General features: G+C 44.6%; 1 protein-coding gene and 1 pseudogene across 1 annotated transcript in view; both read right to left on the bottom strand.

Moving 5' to 3' along the window:
* Positions 1–2159, bottom strand: part of APMAP (adipocyte plasma membrane associated protein) — a 34756-nt gene extending 32597 nt beyond the window's left edge. Inside the window, exon 1 of the mRNA XM_037493698.2 lies at positions 2049–2159. Coding sequence (XP_037349595.1) covers positions 2049–2140 — 92 coding nt within the window. The 5' untranslated portion in view covers positions 2141–2159. The remainder of the gene's footprint in view (positions 1–2048) is intronic.
* A 13056-nt stretch (positions 2160–15215) lies between these two features.
* LOC119253288 (YTH domain-containing family protein 2-like) lies at positions 15216–17349 on the bottom strand (annotated as a pseudogene).
* Between the last annotated feature and the right edge of the window lie 395 nt (positions 17350–17744).

Raw genomic sequence — 17744 nt, 5'->3', positions numbered from 1 at the left:
TTCGCTCAAATGGACATCTATGACTTCATCAGGAAAACAGAGCTAACCCACCTTTCAAGCCAAGAGTGAAGAAACAACCCAGGGTATGGTTAGGCATTCCTTCCACTTTCAGTTCACCCACTAAACACAATGCTTTCCTGCCTTATAGTGAAGCTCAACTTTTAAGATAATCAAGAAGACAACTAGATGAACTACTAGAAATGACTACAAAAGAAAAGAAATGGAAAATGTTAAAGAACTGCACGAGAAAATTAAGAAAAACAACTACAGGATTATAATAATAAAAGTAGAAAGATGGAGGGTAGAGGGGAAAAACGAGAACTCACTTTGAAGGGAATCAAACAAGATTAAGAGAGAAACACAGGAAAATAATACCAGTGTGCATGTACAGAAATGTCAAGAAAATATTTTAAATAGTTATAGTGTAAAAGGTACACTGGAAAAGACCAGCAGAAACAGAGGACTTAGAAACATCAAATATTCCTCCTTTAAGGAAGAAATCCCCACAGAGAAACTGTAAAACAATGTCAATTACTCTGCCCCTCTGCTCTAGGGCCAGGAGTCTCAGAGGAGCACAACTGAGCTTGGGCCCAGTCAACAAGTGCCCTCATGCACCATAAACCCTTGTTTTCAACACAGTGCACCTCATGACAAACTCAGAGCCAGCTGCTCTTTCATTTCTTGTGTAAAAGTATAGGCAGAAATGCTGTGTTTTCATGATTTCTGTAATAAAGCACTGCCAGTCATTGTTTGTCTTTTCTGAAAGGTTCCTCAGGCATCAGCAGATATCCACAGTCAATTGGATGATCCACCAATTTGCTCCATCTCTCCCAGGGCTAGCACTGAAAGTCCACATCCTTGAGAACTCTGAGTACAGGACAAAGAAGTATGGTTGGTCACCCTACAATCAGGATTTTACATGGCAGCACATTCCAGACCTTTCCACTGGTCCAGAAGTCAGATTGTACCAATCACCATTCTAGAGACTTACCTCTAACAGGCAAATCTCCTTCTACCTTGTTCCTCTTATCACCACCAATGAATGAATAAATTCTGTCTGTACAGGCAAAACCTGTTCCTCATTCAGTAGTTCAGTATGTACTACACCCATTGGCAAATCAATAACTATTTTCAATATGTCCATCAACATATAAGTCAGTTAGTTCCACAACTTTTGAGCGTGTTTTTTATGGGGCCTCTTGGTTCTCAAAAAAAAAAAAAAAAAAAAAAAAACTCAAAGTATGAGATTCAGGGCACAAAATTTTAATTCACGGCACAAAGAGAAGTTTAAGTTTTTTATATTGAAATAGTTGTTTAACTCATGCTTCACTTTTTAGGTAACAAAACACAGCATACTAAAATTCTGGAAGGTTGCGGAAGCAGCAAATCCCAAAATCTTTCTGTGTATATGGACGCTTTCAACTAGCGTTCCATGCCTCTCCGTCCCTACGCGGGAAGATCTGCGAGGCTGAATTCTCGCCAAAAGTGCCTAACAATGTCACTTGTGTTCTCTGCTCTTTCTGAAAATCTAGGTGAAGCCTGGCCAGGCAGAGAGAGGGGGACAGGTGCAGAAAAGCAGGTAGAGGCCAGTTCTTCGCTGGACCGCCAGGAGCGACCCGAGCATCTTCGCGGACCTCCCTTCAGGAAAGTGCCAGCGGGAGATGGGGGAGACTCTGGGCCAGGCGCGGCGGCTCTCCCCGCAGGTCGGGCGGGCCAGCAGGAGCGCAGGCGAGTGGAGGGGCGCGGAGGTTCTGCGCAGGGCGGGGGTGAGGGGAGGCTGGGGCCGGCGCGGCGCGAGATGCTCAGGGACCCCGAGAGCCCGACAGTGGAGCTGCGACTGGACGTGGGGCGCAAGCCACGCCTGAAGGCCCTGACAGGTGCAGCGCCGGTCGGGGCCCGTCTTCCCCGGACCCTGAGTTTGGCGGTGGAGCCCGAATGAGGCGGCGCCCGGCGCGCTCGGCACTGCCTGTGCCTGTCGCGGTTACCGCCGCGTCTGGGCAAGGGGGTCGACCCCACCGCGGCGGCCCCGGCCCGCGGGCCCGGCCTACCTGCCCTCCTTCGCCTCCGGGGCCGGCCCATCGTCCGTGACCACCTGCGGCCGCAGGGGCCGGCGCTGCCGCAGCCCGTCCGCCTCGCTCATGGCCCCAGTGCCCCGGCCGCCCCGCGCCCGCCGCTCGGACACAACAGCGCCGCCCTCGGCCCCGCCTCCCGCCCGGGCGAGCGGAAGTGACGCGTGGCCCCGCCCCGCCCCCGGCCCGCGGCGGCGCGCGCGGCAAATTCGATCCGGGCGACGACCCGCCGGGGCGCCCGCCGCTGCTCAGGGACGGCCCCTGCCTGGCCGCCGCCGGACGCGCGTAGCCTGATTCCGAGCCCGCCCTGCAGGGCTCCTCCACCGCCTGTTGTGAGGACTCGTGTGCCCGATCGAGGTGTCCGCCCTTCGTAAAGGGGGGAATTGTTAGGGGGAAAGGATGTCCTAAAGCTAATTCCATACAGGCTTTGTGGACTCCACCCCCACTCCAGACCAAAGCCAAAGACACTGGGAACTCCAAATCCCATCACCACCAAAGGGAAGGTGGCTGGGACCTGAGGGTGGGGTGAAGCAGCCAGGTGTGGTATAAAGCCAGACACGTGGGCTTTGAAGGGGGTCCCCCATTTTGGCTCACCACCAGCTCGCAGCGTCCGGCCAGCTCTGAGAGTGACTTTGGGTTTCCCGGTCGGCGGATTGGGTAGGATGCATTAAAGACTTTATTTCCCTATTTTCTCCCTGAGTTGTACATTTTCCTTATTTCCTTTTCCCTTGTAAATAAACCTTTTATTAACCTTTTGTGTGTGCCTGCAGTGGAGTATTAATAAGTCCCTTTTAAGCACGGGTGAGGACCCACAGCCGGGAACCTGTTCAATATCAGGGCTGCCCTATAACAGTGTCTGTGTGGAGGATGAGGCCAATTACTAAATTACCCTGGCTCCTGGAGGCAGGCTGCAAAGTAACGAGATCATGTTCTTGGAGATTCAGAGGGCAATAGCCCTCTCCTGAAAATTGTTGTATGACATCTTAGCAAACAGATCTGGTTTAGGAGGAAATTCAGGCTAAAAAATGTCCCTTTGGGGGCCTCCCTGCAGTGCCCTTTTCCATCCTGCTGGCAGTGGAGCAACCCACATGGCGCGGCGACCTCTCCTGTCTTGCCCACTGCTCCCCTCCGCATTGTATTTCAGTAAGACTGCCTGTTCTGTCCCCAACTCTGTCTCTGGTGAATCCTCTCAACCTCCCGTGCATCTGGCCTGTACTCTGGTTCTTGTGTAAATCTTCTTTTAATCTTATTTTTATATTCCCCATACAATTGCGACCCCCTTATTTTGACCCCACTCCCTTCTTTCCCCGCCCCCCCCCATAGTGTGTCTCTGGTTCATAATTGTTTGTTGATTTTGATTTTTTCTTTCTTATAGTTATTCTTTTTCCTGGTCCCTTATTTAGGTTTTCTAGATTCCTGCTATGAGTGAGACCATCCGGTATTTTTCTTTTTCTTTCTGGCTTATTTTGCTGAGTAGGATCCCTTCCAGCTCTATCCATGTTGCTGCAAATTGCATGTGTTTATCTTTTTTGAAGGCTGAGTAATATTCCATGGTGTATATGTACCACATCTTCTTGAGCCAGTCATCTATTTTTGGGCATTTGGGTTGTTTCCAAAGCTTAGCTATTGTAAATAGTGCTGCTATAAACATAGGGGTGCAGTTGCTCTGTGGAGTTAATGTTTCTGTGTCCTTTGGGTAAATACCTAGGAGTGGAATTGCTGGATCATATGGAAGCTCTATCTTTAGTAGGTTTGTTATAGGACAGGGAGAGGGTCAGCCCAAACCCCGCAAACCTGCCTATTCTACATGGGTTCTGCCATCCGCCGCATCAACACAAAACATAGGAGACTTTAATGGGAAGGAACTTTAATAAAACTAGGAAACAATACAGGTAAGGCAAAGAGTCTAGTTTCTAAATGAAGCATCCAGAGTTACCCGTCCCCTCGTGGGTAAAAGTCCATCCAAATGGGATTGGCCCAGAACAAGGCCCCAAGGCCTGCTACAAGTCTAAAGCATCTTCCAGTGGGGACCCACAGAAAAGGGTCAGGAACAACCAGACAAGCCCGGAAGGAAAAGAGCAAAATCAACATCAAGATAAAAGCTGCCATGGTCACCTCCCCACAGGTCTCACCCACATCTGTGTCACCCAGTCCACGACCAAAAGACAAGCGCAGTTTCTTTACGTGTCTCTAGGCTCCATGCGTCTCCTCCAGGTCTCCTGGCTCCATCCTGCTTCCTTCCTCAGTCTCTTCTGCAGCTTTTTCTCTTCCTGCTCAGCTCCACCCTCCCTTGGGTGGGGCAGGGAACCTCCCCCTTTCCTGGGGACCACCCTGTTGCAGGTTGAGGAATCTCCACACAGCTTTCCATAATGGTTGGACCAGTTTGCACTCCCACCAGCAGTGCAGGAGAGTTCCTTTTTCTCCACAACCTCGCCAACATTTGTTGTTGCTAATTTTTTTAATATGTGCCATTCTCACTGGTGTAAGATGGTATCTCACTGTAGTTTTGATTTGCATTTCCCTGATTGCAAGTGATGTTGAACATTTTTTCATATGCCTGTTGGCCAATTTGTATATCCTCTTTGGAAAAGTTTCTTATTAGCTCTTCTGCCCATTTTTTGCCTGGATTGTTTTCTTTGTTTTTGTTGAGTCTTGTCAGCTCTTTGTAGATTTTTGTGATCAGTCCTTTATCATTAGTGTTGTGTGAAAAAATGTTCTCCCAGTCAGTGGGGTTTCTCTTTGTTTTGGTTATTGTCTCTTTTGCTGTGCATAAGCTCTTTAATTTGATGTAGTCCCAGCTGTTTATCTTTGCCTTCACTATCACTGCTTTGGGTGATGTGTCTGTAAAGATGTTTTTGAGGTGCATGTCATGTAGTATTTTGCCTGTATTTCCTTCTATATATTTTATGGTTTCAGGTCTTATGTCTAGTTCTTTAATCCATTTTGAGTTGGCTTTTGTGCGTGGTGTGAGGTTGTAGTCAAGTTTTTTTTTTTTTTTTTTGCATGTAATAAATCTTAAAAAATAAATTTAAAAAAAGTCCCCCTGGGAAAGGCCAGACGTCTTGGTGACACTTTCAACAGACGTGTGAAGTTTACTCTTAGGAAAAAGGGTGGATTATATTTATAATAGGAATTTATAATTTATTATATTTATAATAGGAATTATCATTAACGTGTCCACCGAGAAGGAATTGGGCTATAATATATTAAGAAAGCTTTTATTTGAGAATAAGAAACATGATCTCCTTCCACAACCACCAGTGTATTCCCCAGGATCAGGGGTTAAGGAAGTTCTGAAGGGTGGAGCAAGGGCTGGTGCTTAAGTTTTAGGTCATTTTTTGAACTTTCAGATTTGTTGGTGGGAGTTTTCATACAGATACCTGCAGTGTGGGATCCAATGCTGGGCAGGTGGCATTCGCGTTTCTTATATAATAAGGAGAGAATAGGTGTTGCTGTTCTTTGTAGTCATCAATAAGGAGAAAACAGTGAGTGGATATTCTGTAGTGACTGATTGGGAGTTCAGTCAGGCTCTTTACTTTTCACCTAAAAATCCAATTAGAGGACCTTGCCGTGGCGCAGCGGGTTGAGTGCCACACAGTGACCCTGTCCATATCTCTGCAGTGCCAGTTCCATCCCCGCAGTGCCAGTTCCATGCCCACTGGCTGGCGAGAGTCCCACATGGCTCAGCACGCCTCTCCTATCGCTCCCGCTGCTTCCCTCAGTAGCGTATTTCGTCAGTCTGCCTGTTCTGTTCCCCACTCTGTCTATGGTGAAACCTCTCACCCTCCCGCACCTCTGGCCTGTACCCCAGCTCTTATATAAAAATAAATAAATCTTTTTTAAAAAATCCAATTGGAAGGAAGATGGAGCCTGTTTGATTCAAAATTGGCCCCATAATTATAATAAAATCATGAGAAAGTGAAGCCGGTGTTCACTGTTAACATGATTACAGCTGCTGCTGCCACTGCTTTTCACCCCAGTAACCCTTAAACCACCAAATGAGTTCTTGTCCTATGAAGCCATAAAAAGGAATTCATAGAGGGGCCACCCTGGTGGTGCAGGGGGTTAAGATGCAGTCTGTGTAGCTGTCGGCAGCCCCTGCAGCACGAGTTCAATCTGGCCATGGAGCAACCCACATGGCTCAGCAGACCTTTCCTGACTCACCCGCTGCTCCCCTCAGCAGTGTACCTTGGTCGATCTGTCTATTCTGTTCCCCGCTCTGTCTCTGGTGAGTTCTCTCACCGGCCCCCGTGCACCTCTGGCCTGTGCCCTGGCTCTTGTGTACATAAATAAATAAATCTTTAAAAAAAAAAAAGGAAAGGAATTCATAGACAAACCCTCAGGTAAATAAGTAGAGAGAAGCAAATCCTTATTTAGAGAGTAAAGAAACATTTATTTAGAGGAGAAAGAACAAAAGCAAAGACTCCAAGACTGCAATGCCAAGGAGAGGCAAAAGACCCCACCATATGGGCTTGTATCTATGGGATGTTTAAACCTTTTTTTCTCTATTTTAAAATGTCATCATCCTACTTTCTAATTGGTTCTTTCTTCAGTGGCTATACTTCTCTGGGCGGATGTGCCCATTTCCCCAGCTCTTAGTTTTTCCTTTTTCTTCCCCTGTCCAAGGTCTCTTTAACTATACTGTCCCCATTAGCCTTAAAGTTTAGCCTTAAAAGTTACTGCCCCTACTACCCCTTCTGGATTTCTGACGTCATCTCTGGAGTATGTTTGGTTAGCCCCTCTTTGAATTTTCTGTCCTTATCTTAGAAACCTCTTTAACTCTCCAAAAACCCCTGCCTCTACTGTCCCTGAGCTGCCTAATTAACCCTAATTTGCCCTGTGACTCATTAGCATGACTCAAGGAACCCTCTTACGCTGTTGGTGAGAATATAGACCTTTCTAGTCCCTATGGAAAGCCGTGTGGAGGTTCCTCAAAACACTAAAAATGGATCTGCCATAGGATCCAGCAATTTCACATCTAAGTATCTACCCAAAGAACACAAAAACACTTAATTCAAAAGGAAACCTGCACTCCCATGTTTATTATAACACTATTTACAATACCCAAGATATGGAAACAACCTAAATTCCCCCCAAAAGATAAATGGACAAAGAAGATGTGGTATATATAGATGTAGTGTATATATACAATGCCATACTACCCGGCGATCAAAAAGAGATAAACTCATGCCATGTGCAGCAACATGGAGTGGGGTGGGGAGAGAGAGAGAGAGATGCTCAATCATCAGTTCCTTCTTTAACAGTACATTAGTGAACCAGGTATATTTCTCAGATGATTGTGAGCAAACAACTGACATACTCCCTCACTTATGAAAGGTAAAATAATGAGAGAATTTTAATCTGATAGAAAAATTTTAATGTAATAACTGCACTTAAGGGAAATAATATGATCTTGTGAGAGCATTGGACAGATGAAACTGAAAGATGAATAAGACTTGGGGGATAAACAGAAATTTTCAGGCAAATTTTGGTACAGTAACCAAGTCCTGTTACCTTGCCAGATCTATAGAAAAGTCATGTTTCAAAATTAACTGTTAACGTTGTTGCCCTGGAAGGTTTTCCTGATGCAAGGTGCCATTACCGTTCTCGGTGCTAGATGGCGCTAGACTCCTACATGACTGAAGAACTAGCCAGCGAAGTGAAGCGTTCTTACATAAATCCAATTCTGCAGGGATTCCCATGTTATAGTTCAGGCCTTGGCAAAATTTTACTTCCTTCCCTGTCCAATACAGCCAGTATAGCCAATATGTCCCCTTTCTGCCTGTATGAATTATCCTTTCTGCCCAGAGTCATGTGTTTCAGACATTAGCATTGCTTGTTTCTGATTCTATCCCTCCCTGTTTTGTTCACATTACTCCTATTTTGTGTGATAATGTTTTTCTTCACCTACATTCAATCAAAACCATTAAATTATTCAGGACCCACTTCAAGTATCATTGCTGAAAAATCCTTCCTAAGTAGAACATCTTTGTCTCTAAGGCACTTTGAACATACCCCAGTTATAGGACTTTAGCTCATTGCATTGAAGTTATTTGTAGTCCATGCCCAACATTAAAACCCATCAACCAAAATAGCCAGGAACATATCTGTAAAAATAATTATCATAATTACAATAAATAAGAAGGTCTATTGAACTTGCTACGGCAAAGGAATACACCAGAGAACCTATGAGACTCCTCAAAAGAGGAGTCATAAAAGGGTTTTCTTGTGGTTTGTGGGCCAGAGTTAGTCATAAGTGGTTTGGCCAAGGTGGATCAGAATTTTTAAACTGGAATAGTCTCTTTGAGAATCAGTGGTCTTATCTCTAAAACATAGGCATCCAAGCAGTTATTGGGAGAGTAGCTCATGGTCTCACCTTGGAGCAAGTGGTCTGAATGATCTAACTTTATTAAATAGTCTGAGCTTAGATCATGTTTGTTGCATGGCATCCTTTAATGCTATTTCTCTGTTTGGTTCACTTTGCTAGTTGTGGTTTGTTTCAGTTCTCTGTCCTTCTACCCCACCCTCCAACCTAGCTGTCACCCAGTTATAGGGCCACTATGATTGGTTAGACCAAGTTTCTCAGCCTTAGCACTACTGTCATTTTGGGTGAGATAATTCTTTGTTGGGTGTTGGAGGAGAAGCTGTCCAGTACACTGTTGGATGTTTAGCAGCACCCCTGGCTTCTAGCCACTTGATGCCAGGAGCATCCCACCCAGTCATGATAATCATTAATGTCTCGACATTATTACCATTTTGTCCGCTGAGAAATAAAATAGTCCCTTATTGAGTACAGTGAGTTAGACTAGCCAGAATCCACCTACCCCTGATTCTAAGACCGGGGTTGAGGCCCACTTCCATTGAAACTGGCCCACATTGTGGGAATTTATCCAGGTTCTGTCTGCATTGAAGAGGCAATGATGTGAGATAGGCAGACAATAATTACCTCACAGTGAAAAATAGAAATACATCCTATTTCTAGTCTGGGCTTTTTCCCAATTCCTTGCTATTTCCATTTTTTCACAGGCATCTCCTGAAAACCTTCCATATACTTAGCCATGTGCTACAACAAAATAAAGGTGAAGTAAACCAATATGCAGGCCTGTTATAATCTGAGAGAGCAGATAAACATAATAACCAAAATAAAACAAGGCCACAGCAGAACTGTACAGTACCTTGGGGCTATGAGGAACAAGGTCCATCAGGTGAAGTGACCATATAAGCCTTTCTGGAAGAAGTGATCTGTGAACCTGGACTTGGATGAATAAAATTATAATAGGCAGGTTGAGGGAACGGGGAAAGCAAAGAAAAAGGATAAGAGGGAAGTGTGGCTTGCCCAGGGGGTGGTCAACAGGGGATGATGATCAGGATAACCTTCAAAATACAGCCCAGGTAGGACAGTGGAGAATGTAAATTTAGAGACTATAGACTAGCTTTTATATTCTTAGAGATCAATCAGTTACAGAAACAGATGTCTATAGAAGACAGCCTAAGATGAGGAAGTGATTGATGGGAAGGATATGGGGCCTTCTTACGGGATCTGAGTGAGGAAAGGACAGGCAAGCCTCATGGGCTAAAACAAGAATCCTCTCTACCTGCCTGATGCCTCCTGGTGTTTTGTATCTGCATCCCCTCCAGGATTCTGTGGCAGACCCTGGTATTTGACTGATCCCCTTCTCTTTGCCATTCTCCATTCTTATTTTCTTTTAATCCAAAAGGGCAGGTTAATTACTAAAAAGGAAGGGAAGTCAAGGATTCTTCATGAGAGGGCAGAAAGAGCTGCCCCTGAAAAGGACAGGTTTGCTAAAGAGAGGCCTGCATAGTCACACGTGCACAGGAAAACTGCTGCCAAAAGATACATCTTTTAAAGCTAAGATGGTCATGGACAAAGTTATGACCATGAGATAAAAGCAAAAATTTAGGAATTCTTTTAACATCTAGGAAGTCGTTGCTTTTCTCATAACAGCACAGCCTGCCCTCTCATCATCCAGAGCCACAGAGTTGTGCTTAGAGCAAGAGCAGCACCTTCTGGACATGGCACACTTGAGGTCTAAAAGACAACCCACTAAAAACTCAAGGCCCTGGGTCTTGATGGGATCATTGAGCTGCTGACCCACTTCTGGCAGTCACCTACCCCCACACTGCTCACCCAGGGCACTGCTTACATAAGGAAAACACTCCCTTGTGCTGCACTCCCACTGCCAGCTAAGCAGTTTGCTCTTGCAGCTGAATGCATCCCAGCTGATAGGTAGCATTGTCTGCTGGGACTTGCCCTTGGCAGAAAATTATTGCCTCAAGCCTAGATCTCCAAGACTTCCTGTGTCAAGTATCCCACACCAATTAACTATAATCTATTTGTCTGACATTTAGATTCCTGCACTGAGAATTTGATTTCCCCAGCTTCAGCAAGGTGCGCAAGCCTGGCTGATTCTCTGTGTAGAGGACACCATCCCATGGCCCACTGAGCAGTTGGCAGGAAGCAAGAGCACCAGTGACGCAATGTGGGCACAAGCAGGGGAGCACAGGCACCCTGAATGACATCTGCCCTAGTGAGCAGCAAGCAGGGGTAGAAATAGGATTATAAATAGGTTGACAAAAAAAATTGCTTTAATTGCCCTAATGAGGATGATTCTTCAGTTCAACCCAAACTGGTAGGGAAAGTACTGAGAAAGACTGAGCACTCACTATCTGCCCGAAAGAACCTAGTTTTTGGAGTGCATTTTCCCTGATGCGTTTGCATCCAGAAGAAAGTTAGCAAGTGAACTCACCAGCCCCACAGTTCTCTTGGGAATCTTAACACTGACATTTTATGGTTGGCACATAAAATGGTTGGCACATTTTATGGTTGGCACTCTTTAATCATGTCTCATTACATGCAGAACTCTGCCTTTTTGAATAAACATACATATTTGTAAGAGTTGCATGTTTTCTTGACTCTCAGGAGTAAAGAGATGTGTGATCTTTTAGGTAAGGAATCAGGCCATGGTGTCTGTCCATGCAGAAGGCTGCTGGGCAGAAATATGGATCTGAAGAATCGGGGGCTGGACAATGCAGGGGAACCCAGGTTCTTGCCAAGAAAATTCCACCAGACACTAATTTGTTTCCACCTCGATGTCAGACTTCCCAATTTCTAGAATGATGAGAAATAAACTTCTGTTGTTTATAGGCCACCCAGTCTACCTTTTGTTGTTATAACAGCCTGAATAGATTAAGATAAATCCTAATCTACAACTGTACCTGGTGAGGTTTGCTTCCTGCTTCATAGATAGAGGTCTTATCACTGTGTCCACACATGGTGGAAGGAGAAACAGAATTCTTTAGCATCCCTTTTACAGGGGCATTATTATCATTCATGAAGTATCCACCCTCATCACCTAATCCAAAGGTGCCACGTACTGATACCATCACCTTGGTTGTTAGGATTTCAACATATGAATTGGAGAGTAGGGCAGGAGACATTCATGCCATTACAGTGATCAAGCCTACTTTTTGATCCCATGTGGCCAAGGTGAGCATGGATATCCCTTTCAGTTCTATTTTTAATTCTCATCATTTTAAATATCCATTAATAACAGTTAAATAAATGCTCGAATTCAATGACTTGTTATACATAGTCATTACAAAGAATAAGTACAAAGTAATAATATGCTTGGGTCCTTAACAGTGAAATGTCTGAGTGAAAAGTATGTTTTAATTTCAGACCTCACACTTTAGGAACATTATGCAAGACTTTCTCTTTGTGGGGGTGGCAGATTAGATTATTCAGACTCACACTGGGGAAAATGATGAACAAAATATTTAAAACATTTGGTTGAAGAGATGGTGAGGTATTACTGGATCAGGATCCAGAGAATGATAGAGACCTGAGTGAATGAACCTAGTTTTTGGAGTACATTTTCCCTGATGCATTTGCAGTTCCAGAAGAAAGTTGAGAAGCCAAGGCACATTTATTTTTATTGGTGTCTTAATTACTAAAACTGGAAAACAGAAATCTCCTTCCAACCCAACAGCTCATCCTGAATGAGTGGGTTTGAAAAATATGTTTCACACAGTTCCTTCTGAGACCCGGAGACAGAGCAGCAGTCAGTCGCACACCATGAGGACAGCTCCATGGCGCACTAGCAATGGCTTCACACCCTTTCTTCACACCTGTTCCTGGAATCACACTCCCAAATGAGTCACTTGCATATGACCCTTTATCTCAACTCTGCTTTCAGGCCATCAGGCTAAGACAGTAAGCGACAGAGAAAATGGAGCATGAGAAGTTCCAATATCTGGGAAGTTTGGGGTTCTCAAAAAAGAAGAGAAAAGGGGCAAAAAGTATTTAAAGAGCTAATGATTGAGATTGCTTTCAAAACTTATATCAATGGACATCAAACCACACATCCAGGAAGCCCTACAGAGCCCACTCAGGATAAATAAGTCAACACAAAACAATACCACAAAAACCAAAGTTGGTATTCATAGACCCAAGAATGAGAAACTTACTTATTTTAATCCCACCACACAGCAAAATTCCCAGACAATAATGAAGGCAAACTTAGGTAACTCAGACTAGAGGTCATTAAAATTCAGATTGGCATCCCCCCACTCCCCTCCCTCCAAAAAGCCAGTGTGTCAAGGCAGGCTTTTTAAATTTTTTTTTTTGGTCTAGATTCAGGCAGCTTCTTTTCCCTATCCAAGAATGACTGATACATAGAGAGCTACTCAGAGTTCAACAGTAAGATGCCTTTAAAATCATTTAAAAATAATACAATAGAACAACACAAATAAAATACTGTTGCTATTCCCAAAGCTCTCCTACTTAGGGGCCATACCTTTGGATCAAGGGTGCAGGAAGTAACCATCAACCTCAGAAGATTATGTAAGGGTGGGTGGGGTAATGCTTGTAGAACCTATGTAGACCCCGAAAGTCTGTCTGTCCTAGTCCTGATGGTGGGTGTCATAACAGCATTTGGCACAGTGGTAGGAGTCAGCTCTGTGAGGACTAACAGCTCACATAATTCTACAGCTGAGTCTCCTCTCCTCCTGGGGTGGAGGAGATGAGGGACGACTAAGAGCACCCTTTCTGCACCATAAAGTCAGCTGCTGGGTGAACCAGGATGATCATGTGTCTCAATCATCTCAGGATTTACCTTGGACATGAACATTAACCACGAACAAATCATGAACATTAACAATTTCTTTTTTATATTTCTATTTAATAGGGATGTATTTCCCTTCCGACATTAGTCATATTGAAATTTTCCCTTTAAGCAATGACTTTTATTCTAGCCATTTAAGTAGAAAATATTCTTGTTTATTTATTTTTTATTTTTTACATCACTGTTCATTTTTAAACAATATTTGCTCCCCCACCCCTTCAGGTATAGTCCCCATAGACTTTCCTTCATCCCTGCACCATCACCTCAGTCCCCTGTGCTCCTCCCTCCCTCCCTCTGATCCCTCTCCCTCCTCCTCCCCTGCAGGATGTCTCTGGTTTATAAAATTGTTTTTGTTTTGTTGTGTTTTGTATTGCTATTATTTTTTTTTTACACTGATGTCTTATTTGGTTCCCCTATATATATTCCTCCTGTAATTCTTTTTTTTTTTTTAAGATTTATTTATTTATTTATACAAGCACTGGGTACAGTCAGAAGCACGGGAGGGTGATAGGATTCACCAGAGCCAGAGCGGGGAACAGAACAGGCAGACTGACGAAATATACTGCTGAGGGAAGCAGCGGGCGGCAGGAGAGATCTGCGCGCCATGTGGGACCCTTGCCGTGTCCGGGGATCGAACCGGCGCTGCAGAGGCTGCTGGCAGCTTCGCAGCCCAGTGCTCAACCACTGCACCATCAGGGGAGGCCCTCCTATAATTCTTAAAAGAATACTGCATCCTTCTGAATCTGAGTATCATCTGCCTTATACTTATGATTATTGCAAATGTAATATATACACTGACTGGGTGACATAGGAAGTGTTCAAACCAGCCATCTCTGAACCCCAGTGTCACCCCTTCTCTGTGTGACACCATAACACTAGATGTCTCACCTCTGCACTCATAGTAGCTACCTGATCATCTCTGCTCATCAAGCATTGACTTGGGTCTTTGTGAGAACATTTCAGTTATGACAGAAAATCCAAAGCTGCTAGTGAAGTCCAGGGGCAGGGTAGGCCTGGTGGACCTACCCCAGCCTCCATGTGTCTCCCCTGGTGCTCCAACCTCAGCTAACACTGCCCTGTGCCAGCCAGAAGGCCTCCCCACTCATCTCTGCTTCCTGTCTTATCCATTGTTGATGTAAGAACAGTGGAGCAGCAACCTCCTGGTCAGTGTGGGGGCACTTGATGGCAGAAGGTGGAGGCTTTCAGACTCTACCCCCTGAGTAGGGGTTGCAGGGAAATAGGGGTGGAGCTAGGACTTTTGACAGAAAAACCTGTGTAAATAAATCCTGTTGTTATTGTTTCTCCCCACATTTCTACATTTGGATCATTTGCTACATTCTTTCACTTTTATGCTCAACAGGATCTCATGTTTATTTAGAAGTGGTTAATGGTAAAAAGAAAGGGAATGTCCTTTTCTCATTGGCTGAACAAGAAACTGAAGAAACACTCACTAACATGTTTTACAATATTTTTCTCTCCCAAAATGCATTTTTGTATGCATTGCCCGAACAAGCTATTGCCCCTATTCATAGCTCTGAAATCAAATTAATCCTGACAATCAGTATAATGTACAAGAACAGAATATCTCTTAGGACTCCTAGAACTTTACTTTGAGTAACAAAGGATCAGAAAAAATGAACCACCCTTAAAGACACACACTTGGGAAACACTGTTAAATTCTCCCTAGAAATGTCTTCTTCATAAAAATGTTCTTTCAGAAAAAAAAAAAAAAAATTCCCAGTATTTGGGGGTGGAGGCCCAAAGCCTTCAAAATTCAAGTGTTCTCCAAGTATGAATGCCAAAATGAGAGGAAGGAAAGGGTTTAAAAATTAGGGAAAACTATATGTACTTACAGACTTTAAAATCCAAAAAATATAATAAAAAGACCAAAAATAACAAAGCATTATGCTCTGAAATCACAACCAAAACCAATTTAGAGACATTTTTCACCTACACTACCTAGAGGATTTTTGTTTGTTTAGTTTTTTTTTTCCTATTTTTTTTTTTCATTTTGCAATTAAGTCCTATGTCTTTTGTGAAATTCCAACCTGCAGGCCTGAAGTCAGTGAAATTAAGAAAAAAGTCCTGATTCTCTTGAAGATCATTTTTTTCCTCTTAGGACATGCAGATGCTAACTGTTGCTGCAGTCTGTGCCATTTATTTCCCATGAACTTGACATTCCTTTTAAATACTTTCTTCTTCCTCTTGGCCTATCTCATAGTGTGAGAAGCCATCAAAAATGAAAGTGGTGTGTTTGTATCTGGCGTGATTTTCAACACCTGCTTAGCCTTTTCCTGCGGCACTTGCTGAGTGTCCCTGGAGTTGGTCACTGGTTTATTCTTGTTCTCTAGGTAAATGTGTTGCAGCTGCCTATTGGGAACATTCTTCACAAAAATCCACCTGACATCAAAACAACACTTCCATTTGTCCGGGGACCACACACCTGCACATGTGTTATAGTCCACAGCAGATTTCATTTCTGCAACGCCCCTGAAGTGTCCACTGGCATTGACACTGAAAAGTAAGTAAACAAGGCCTTCCCCGTTCATGGAGCAATATGCAGCATCCGGTTTCTTGTGATCATGCTCTGTGCTGCACCCGATATTATATTTAATGGATTGGTGAATATCATCCTCAGAGTAGCGCTGACTGATGAAAACCTGGCCATGTTTCAAATGCCAGTCAAAATCCTTGGGGTTATAGTTATTAATGGACTGCAACTCCTCCAACATTGGGTGAGGTTCTGAAGGTGTAAATCCAAATCTAGACTGTGACTGTCCTACTCCATTACCATCCACCCCATTATGACAGAGCACACTGCCACAGTTCCAAGGTACTACCCAGCAGGTTGCTTGAGCAGTCTGTTGCTGGACTGACAGCTGGGTAGGCTGTGGTGGGGGTGGGGGCAATGGTTGTGCTTTTGCCCTGCTGATGTCTGAGCCACTAGTGGGAGATTGACAGTATGATCACCTACAGGCTAGGGAGACCCCTGGATTGGCTGCTGACCTATATTCTGAGCCAAAGCCTGTGAGGGTGCTTTTGCCATAGAATCCTTATTATCCCAAGTTCCAACATCTACATTATGCTTTATTGGGGTGGTTGGGAGGGGGGAAAACTTGCAATGCCATATTTGGTCTTCAACTTAGGAAAGCCTTTTTTGCAGGCTTGCTAGCAATATCAGCCCAAGATACTGGTTTTGGAGGAGAAATGGTAGCTGGAGGCAAACTGCTGGAAGTGATGATGTTACTAGTAATGATGCACTACCAAGAGCAGAGCCTACTGTTGGAACATTGCTTGCAACTTCAGTGCTGCTCACCTTCAATGCTGCCATCCCTTGGTCTACAGTATTCATGCCAGGAGCCTTATTGAGATTCTCCCTGGAAAAAGCTGATTGTCCATCAATCATGGCCCACCTAAGGGACTAGGTGCATAAGCATAACTGCCACTATATCTAGAGCTCAGAGTAGACTGTCCCCGAGAACTGTTATTTTCCCAAGCTGAGAAGTCAAGCCCTCTGGGAAAGAAATTAAAACCACGCTGACCAGGATATGGAGGACTACCTAGGACTCCTGCGTCTGGTAGAGAGTGATGTTCTCCATTGCTCAGCTATCCACAGGAAGTTAGGGTATGGCTCTGTCACCCCCAGCTTCACCCAAAGAATAGGAGAAACCAGTGGAGGGACTGTAGTGACTGTGTAAATAGGAATCTAACATGGCAGTGTGTACGTTATTAGGCCTCAAGGATGGTTCAAAATCATCACTTAATCCATCCTTTTGATGTATAGATGCATTTTGTACTTTGTTTCCTTGACCTTTTGGTCTCTGCTCCAAAAGGCTACTGGCCAACATGGCTCTTGGATGCTTGTGGGTGGTGACCATGGGTGGTGACGGGGCAGACTCCCCTCAGGGCCCAGGTGGCAGCTGATGAGCACTGGTGGTGGCAGTAGCAGGCAGCTGCAGCTTTTGTTCCTGACACTTGGGATCATTGGCAGATTCAGCAGAGAATCAGAGCATTCATTTGCTACATTCTTAAGCACAGGTGAGGGCCCACCAACAAGGTCATCTGGGATCGCCCCAGGTTTGCTCCTTTTCCATTTGACCTCCAAGCAATAACCCCCTCCCCAGGGGTAACTTTGTGCTGTTTCCCCATGACTCTGACAGTGTCACATGGTCAGACCTTTACTGTTCACTTAGACCAGGACTGTGATGCTGGGAATGCCCATCACAAACTTGGTGGCCAGGGTGAGTCGCTGACAAAGTGGTCCCAGGGTGGTGTTACCAAAGAGGGTGGACAGATAACCTGACTTGTTGAAGGTATATGTGTGTTCCTTTCATAATAACCCTGGGAGGAATGTGTGGCTAGACTATTCTAGTAGCAGCAATCTTGCTGTGACTTCACTTGGCATCAAGAGGTTCAAAAACTTGTCTTTCCCCAGTGAGTTGTCTACCCATGCATACAGAACCTACCTTGGCTGGGCACCTGGGAACCCTCCCAGCCTCCTTCCCCTCATCCCTGGGGCACTGGAGCAGAC

Source organism: Talpa occidentalis, unplaced genomic scaffold (assembly GCF_014898055.3).
Source record: "Talpa occidentalis isolate TD23 unplaced genomic scaffold, MPIMG_talOcc4v2.1 talOcc4.10, whole genome shotgun sequence".
Taxonomy (NCBI): Eukaryota; Metazoa; Chordata; class Mammalia; order Eulipotyphla; family Talpidae; genus Talpa; species Talpa occidentalis.
This window is presented reverse-complemented; position numbering and strand designations above follow the sequence as displayed.